We start from the raw sequence: 7,975 nt of genomic DNA, 5'->3' as shown, positions 1-7,975 counted from the left end.
GGTCACAGGGGCGTGCAGGGGGAAAGACTTCAGTCAGGAAATACACTGCTTCAAATATGCTAACAGTAAAAGAGCATGGGACTATGCTGCTATGCATTTTTGTCCTTTTACTGTTGATTTTGGAATGAGACTCAATACACAGTACTACTCAGTAAGATACATATGCAGAGCATCATCCGTCCTAGCCATCCTAGCTGATTTTGTGAAGACATTTTGCAAAGACTATGTCTGATAACCCAGCATCAATGTTGACGGAAATTTCGCCCCATATGAAATGGCCATCCCAAAACAAAATAACAAAACAACAAGTAGAGCGCACTCTTCAGAGCAAACAGAAGTGGACAGGGGAAATAGAGTAGAGATGAGTGGTGTGGTCAGAGACCCAGGAGACTGTGGAAGGCCAGTGGCTTTGGGGGGAACAGCTAGTGTTTTGGGTTTGAGTGGCATGTTCACATCTGCCCTGCCTGACTTAGCAGCCCTCCCCGATGACTGGCAGACCGTGGAGGAACTGCGCCCGGCATCCCCTGTGGCAGCAGAGGGCCGACAGGTGCGATTGATGCTCACCAAAAAAGCACTTAAAATTGTTCAGTCCAGCGGTTAAAATACAGAGGGATGGATGTGGGGGCTGTGGTGTGTGGTTTGTGGTTTGGTCAAGGGGTGTAAAAAGCTAGTGAAGTCCAGGTGAAAATTTGAGGCACAAAACTCCTTGCCATAGTCAGATATAAACTCTCCCACCAATGGCCTTTGCTGGTCAGTTAAGGTATATTTGGCAAATTTCCCACCATCCGCTACTCCGAGAAACAGTCTGACTCTATAACTTTTCTGTCATCACTGACATAATTGCCACGTGTACTTTTTTTATATAAGTATAGGCAGTATGCAGCATGTAGGCATGTATGTCTTAGCCAGAACCAGGGAATGATGCAACCCTCCAAAAGTCATAAAATAAAAGACTATTTTTGTTTGTTTCTCTGTTGTTTTCAACCATGGCAACCATAGGGAAAGAGTGGAGTGAGGTAGGGGAAAGAGAGATGTCAGATCAGCAATGTGGTATAGAAGACTGACAGTTTTAAAGACTGCTGCACATTCTCCAGGCAGCTCTTAAGCATGCACTTGTTACACACTCACACTAATCTATGTTCTCCATCCCTCCCCCTCTCATTCTCTCTCTCTCTCTCTCTCTCTAGGCCCTATATGCCTTCCTTGTATTGTGTTAAGTATTTTTCTTCTATTTTGCATGTCTTCACCAAAACACACTTAACCTCACTGTAAATAACACAAAATGACCTGCTGTAGGAGAATGACTGTATGACTGAATGGCAGCAAGAGGTTTTTCTCGGTCTTAATGACCCCTCAGGTTAACTGAGAGTTTATATCACATTTTAGTAGGGTTGAAAGCTATTCCTGTTGGCTGCACAAATGGCATTTGATTGGTTTTGCTATAGCCTACAGCCCTGGGGACTGGCTTGGAGATTTTCCTATGAATAATCTGAGTCTGTGATCATGCCAGTCTCCAAAACACAACAATCAAACATTGGCAAGTGGGGATGTTTTGACAAAGAATGTATTTCTTTATTTTTGGTGAGAACGACCGGATTATTAATAAATGGAGGATGAGCAACAAACAATTACCATTAAAAATATATTTTCCACGATCAGTGAAAGAAATGTATGAATAAAGCACACTCTGATATAGGGCTCATTTTAAAAAAATGGCATCCAGGAAGAGAAGAAAAATAATCATTTAAGAAGGAAAACATTACGCGTGCATGTAGCGTTATAATGGACAATATTCAGGAGTACCCTAATTTGCATCCGCAATTTCGCCGTGCCCCACGCACAGAGCTCTGTTGCCCGCTGCAGGCAGCGCGCGGGAACGGCACAAGGAACAGTGTACCCGGAAAGCGGAGCGCGGCGAGCACACATACTTTCTATGTCTCTGCTGCAGAAAGATCGAAGTGATATTCGTTCACATACCTATGCACCTTGAGAGGAGGAAGGGACAGGGTATAAGTTGGCGTCCATAACAGCTGTGCGGCAGAGATTTTAACATCAAGTACCCGGTGTGTCCGATGAGTATGTCTGACCAGATCATAAAAACTATTTTAAAAGGCTGAAATAAATAAACCACCCTCCAATGTTCCACATGCATAGTCCTAGGAATTGTTGTGCACATATTTGGTAGCTGAAAATAACCTACTTGGTAGCTGAAAGTTGTGGAACTTTGCTTGAATAGATAATTACATACGGATGAGATCCACATTGGTACATGTCATCATCATTCTCTCCAGGTATACTATGCGTTTCAAGGGCCACAGTTCCGATGTTGTCATTAATGGTCTACCCCAAACATTGGAGAGCGCCCTGACGCGCGCTCCCGGTGCGGCACTCGGCACGCTCAACCACCCGCACCTCCTCCCTCTCAACCATCACCATCGACGCTACCAACACCAACGTCTCTCCCATCTCTCTCCCCCTCCCCTCCCTTCGCGCCCCTTTTCGCTCCCTTTTCCTCAAGCTCGTTTCCGTGACGTCTGAAGAGACCTGATCAGGAACGGCTCTTCGCGGCATGATCCTGCATCCAAGCGATGCTGGTGCAGCAGGGGACTAGACGGCTCTCGGAGCGAACCTGAGCTACAGCTTCTCCCGGCACTGTAGAGTTTTCGGTTGTACGAGGGGACCTGCATCATAAACAAACCTATAGAAAAGCTGGACATTACATGCGCATCACGTCTTCATTTTTTTCTCTTTTGCCTCAGCCTCAGCGAGAAGAGAGAGCGAGGGAGAGATACAGAAAGAGAGAGAGAGAGAAAGAGAGAGAGAGGAAAGAGCTGAGGAGATGGTGGAAAGACGAGATCCAACAATCTTTTAACTAGTGTTTTTCTCTGATGCTACTAAATGCCTCCTCCAAAGAAGGTGAGTGATGGGATTGTCCGCTTATTTTAAATTCCTAGACACGACATTCAGACTAACCTCTTAGGAATTTGTATTGGCTTAACGGAAATTAGACAAAATAAACAGTTTTAGCTGCTTTTTAATTTCAAAAATAATCTTCAACATATCTACAACTGGATTTAAATCACCACATTGGTATACTTTCATGGCGATACGTCTGAATTGACCTCTGGCAAACTATTCAACAGATTGGGCGAAATTTGCTTTAGAATATCCAGATCTCTATTTGCAGTGATGCAATTTGTTCGATGCATTTGACACTGTTTCCATCAGCTGTCTTGTGCAGTCTATATAGAGATTTGCGTTTTCCTTCCTCTGTGTGTGTGTGTGTGTGTGTGTGTGTGTGTGTGTGTTTGAATGTGTGTTTCATTCCTATGTATATCTCTTTCAGCCAGCAATCTGACGCTATCTGGGACTGCCCATCTCGACATCCACTCGATTCGGGAGATGTAAAGTTGAAACCCATTAAAACCGAGTAGGTACCCATTCCATCGATCCAAGGGGATGACAGGGCATCCTTGATGAGGTTATATGTGTTTTGCGTGTGTGGATTTCAGTAGCTTAACACACGACGTGAGAGACATATGAGAGGGGAGGGGGGCAGCGGCATAAAGTATGCTATTCATCGCAGAATGCAGTCACTTTCCTATGGCGGACCGCAGAGAAGCCAACATTTCGCGCCCACTTACTCTCCTTGAAGGACGATTTTGTATTATTCCCGATTTGGTATGCAGCGACGCGTTAGAGACAGAGCACAGTTTCCCCGTGAAAAAGCCGGGAGAGGACAGCCTCTGTGCAAGAGTGAGACTCAGCTCCGGTCGACTATTAGTTTCCTCACCGATCTGCAGATAAAACGCTATTGCGATAACAGCAAATCACAGGTGCTCAGTCTGCGGAAAAGAGAAGTTAGGATCGGAAGGTTCAACTTGACATTTACTGGCAACCTTGATACTTCTTTCGGTAAACGTCAATTAATTTAAGTGGGTAACTCCGAATTCAGATGGATTATTGTTCCAGAATTACATGTGCGCTCATGTAGATAAAACGCAACGGATTTGAATGAATCCCTTTTTGTTTAGTCCACCCAATCGAAAAAGGGTGCAGGTGCTGGACTGAGAAACGCGGTAGGCTATGTTGTCAAACGTCTTCTGTTCTCTTTGCAATGTGTTCGGGAGTCATGCTGATGGATCCAGTCAGAGTTGCTGTTAACAGGGGTAAGGTTTAATGTATCTCCGGAAACCGCACCTTCGAAATGTCTCAGTGCTAAACGCAAAATGCAATAGTAATATGACACCGTATAATTTAAAAAAAAAAGTTGGGCTACTGAAATGGGTACAGACGACTTGAGTTAGTCAACGTTCCTTCCTGTATATTTTTACATGCATTATTAAAAGTCACATGTCATATTGAATAGGTAGCCTACTTCATTTTGGTTGTGAGGATAACTGCTTTTTATTGCAGAAAAAAAATAAAAGAAAGATGGGCTGTAACAAATTCTACTGTCTAGTGTTTCTGTTTAGGGATGTCCTTCTGATTTGATTTTCTCTCTCTCTATTCCAGTGCTGTGAAGTGGCTCTTAGCCGTAGCTTCATCAGGTCTCGGCGGAAGGATGCTGTGGGTAACCCTGCTAAGCACAATAGCTTTAGGATGGACTACGCCGATCCCAATGCTGGACGACTCAGAGGAGATAGACGAGCCTTGCTTTGACCCCTGCTACTGTGAAGTGAAGGAGGGCATTTTCCACGTTCACTGCGACAGCAAAGGATTTACAAATGTCAGTCAAATATCCCAAACATGGACGAGGCCCTTCAAGCTCAACCTACAAAGAAACTCGATGCGCAAGTTGTACTTCAACAGCTTCCTGCATCTAAACAATGCCATATCACTCAACCTGGGGAACAACGCGTTACAGGACATTCATGTTGGTGCGTTCAATGGTCTGAGCATTTTGAAAAAGCTTTTCCTGCACGAAAATAAACTGGAGGTGTTCAGAAACGACACTTTCTTGGGCCTGGAAAGCCTAGAGTACCTCCAGGCTGATTATAACGTAATTAAAAGAATAGAGAGCGGGGCATTTAGACACCTGCACAAACTCAAAGTACTGATTTTGAATGACAATTTAATACCCGTTCTACCCAATCTGTTATTCAGGTCTGCCTCTCTCACGCACCTTGATCTACGTGGTAACCGGTTAAAGATTCTGCCTTACAAAGGCACACTGGAGTTCATTGGCCGCACTCTCATGGAGATTCAATTAGAAGAGAATCCGTGGAACTGCGTGTGTGAGATTGTGCAGCTTAAAACGTGGCTTGAACGCATTCCTTACACAGCTTTGGTTGGTGACATTACGTGCGAGCACCCCTTTCACTTCCATGGCAAGGACCTACGTGAGATTAAACGGAGCGAGCTGTGTCCTTTGCTCTCGGAGGCAGAAGTGGAGGCTAAGCTTGGCATCCCCAAAATACCGTTCAGCAACGAGAATACGTGGCCCACAAAGCCCTCATCAATGCTGTCTTCATTTCACAACACTGCTTCGTCGGTGGAGTACAAAGACAGACCTAAGCCAACCAAAAGGCCCAGACCCACTAAAACTCCACCGACGCCACGCAGTATTTACCCCGGGCCGAATCAGCCACCCATTGCTGGTTATCAAACTAGACCGCCCATTCCTATCATCTGCCCAGCGGGATGTATCTGCAATTTACACATCAATGACTTAGGGCTCACCGTAAATTGTAAAGAGAAAGGCTTTCATAACATATCTGAACTGTTGCCGCGTCCACTAAATGCCAAGAAGTTATACCTGAGTGGAAACTTAATACAAAAAATTTACAGATCGGACTTCTGGAATTTTTCCAGTTTGGATTTACTACACCTGGGCAACAATCGGATATCATACGTTCAAGAGGGTGCATTCATTAACCTGCCTAACTTGAAAAGCCTATATTTAAATGGCAACGACATTGAGAGACTCACTCCAGGCATGTTTCGTGGACTTCAGACTCTGAGTTACTTGTACTTTGAATACAACGTTATACGAGAGATTCAGCCTGCCGCGTTCAGCCTGATGCCGAATCTGCAGCTGGTCTTTCTGAATGACAACCTGCTGCGCACTCTGCCCGTTGATGCTTTCGCTGGCACCTCGCTGGCCAGGCTCAACCTGCGCAACAACTACTTCCTCCACCTGCAAGTCAGCGGGGTCCTGGAGCACCTGCACTCCATTGTCCAGATTGACCTCCACCAGAACCCATGGGACTGCTCGTGTGACATCATCCCGCTCAAACAGTGGATGGAGAAGCTCAGCACCGTCATTGTCGTCGGGGAGGTGATCTGCAAGACGCCCGACTTCGCTTTCGGCAAGGATCTGCGCTCCCTTGACGCCGAGGTCATCTGCCCCGATCTGAAGTTCACGGCTCCCTCCGCCGCTTCGCCCGACGACATGACATCCACCAGCACTTTCGGATTAGGATACGCCTCAGCGACTGGCGCTGTCCCTCTCTCGGTGCTGATTCTGAGTCTGTTGATACTGTTTATCTCCGCCGTGTTTGTGGCTGCTGGTCTGTTTGCCTTCGTCCTAAGAAGACGAAAGAAACTGCCCTTCAGAAAGCGACAGGAAGTGGACCTGACTGGCATCCAGATGCAGTGCAGGATATTCGAAGAGCGGCAGACCGCCTCGCCAGAGAAACCGCCCGGCCACGTCTACGACTACATCCCCCACCCAGTCACACAGATGTGCAACAACCCCATATACAAACCACGAGAGGGAGAAGGTGAAGAACAGTTCGCCGAGACCAAGGAAAACAACAGCAATTATCGAACTCTACTGGAGAAAGAGAAAGAATGGACAATGGCTGTGTCCAATTCTCAACTCAACACCATTGTCACCGTCAATCAGGCGGGGGACATAGCGAGCTTTCACGAAAACGGGGTTCTTTGCCCCACAGTCATAGACAGCCAGAGACCTACCCCCACGGTGGGGTTTGTTGACTGCCTATATGGCACAGTTCCTAAATTAAAGGACATGCACGTTGCACATGCACACCCCCCAGGAATGCAATATCCCGATTTACAGCAAGACGCCAGATTAAAAGAAACATTTCTTTTCACCGCGGGTAAAGGATTTCCCGAGCAGACCCAAAGCGAATACCTCGAGTTAAGGGCCAAACTCCAAACCAAGCCGGATTACCTCGAAGTGTTGGAGAAATCATACCGATTCTAACCAGAGAATACTTTTTTCTTGATAGCCCAAAAGAATACGGAACAACAAAAAAACAGCATGACGAAAAACAACAACAACAACAACAACAACAACAACAAAAACATATATATTACAAACAAATGTTTTCCCCCAAGTCGTTTTGGAGGAAAGGCCATACTCAGATATTCAATGAAGTGCCTTTTTCAGAGTAGCCAGCAATGTTATCAACCCTTATTTTTATACAAAACAGATTTTTGGTTGCGCAGTGGGAGGCATTCGGAGCGTATAATTCTAAATATTAGACGAAGCCTTCACGCAGTGAGAGCGTTCACATGGTTCGTGTAGGGATCCGCGAGGAGCAGGATGTCTCCACGGCTCGTCTCTCACGCGCGGATATTTGCCCAAGGTCTGGCACAGTTTGTAGAATATTGCAGTTTGCTGCATGCACTCGACTGCAGGGGTGGGTATTGCTCCAAACTATCACTCACATATAATAGAGATACTGCAACGCATTATTGTTCAGTGGTCTATTTAATTTTATAATATTACAAAAACAGACAAAAAAGAGTGTCTCTCAAGGACTCACCCAAGGATCAACATTTGTGAATATATAACGACACTGAAGATTTTATGGAATTCAACGCACTTTCTTAAGAAAAATGCTTCTGGATATTATCACTAACGGCTTTGTAGGAAGCACTTTTAATGTTTTCTCTCACAAAGATTTGAAAAAAATGTGCATATATTTATTCTGTAATTTCAGTGAAAAATTTAACTTGTAAAGGTAATGTTAAATCAATGTATAGTGATTATGCGTCTGGT

General features: G+C 45.2%; 1 protein-coding gene across 1 annotated transcript; it reads left to right on the top strand.

The window, feature by feature from the left end:
• The first annotated feature begins 3,353 nt into the window (after positions 1–3,353).
• slitrk3a (SLIT and NTRK-like family, member 3a) lies at positions 3,354–7,174 on the top strand. The gene is made up of 2 exons (XM_076281489.1): positions 3,354–3,430; positions 4,516–7,174. Exon 2 carries the CDS (start codon positions 4,565–4,567, stop codon positions 7,172–7,174), a length of 2,610 nt encoding a protein of 869 aa, XP_076137604.1. The 5' UTR covers positions 3,354–3,430; positions 4,516–4,564.
• Positions 7,175–7,975: the final 801 nt, after the last annotated feature.

The sequence above is a fragment of the Alosa pseudoharengus genome, unplaced genomic scaffold, assembly GCF_046254945.1.
Source record: "Alosa pseudoharengus isolate Yale_2024_CS ecotype anadromous, Long Island Sound unplaced genomic scaffold, YU_APseudo_1.1 YU_APseudo_1.1_scf_13, whole genome shotgun sequence".
Lineage (NCBI taxonomy): Eukaryota > Metazoa > Chordata > Actinopteri > Clupeiformes > Clupeidae > Alosa > Alosa pseudoharengus.
The sequence above is the reverse complement of the archived record's forward strand: the minus strand, read 5'-3'. Positions and strand labels throughout refer to the sequence as shown.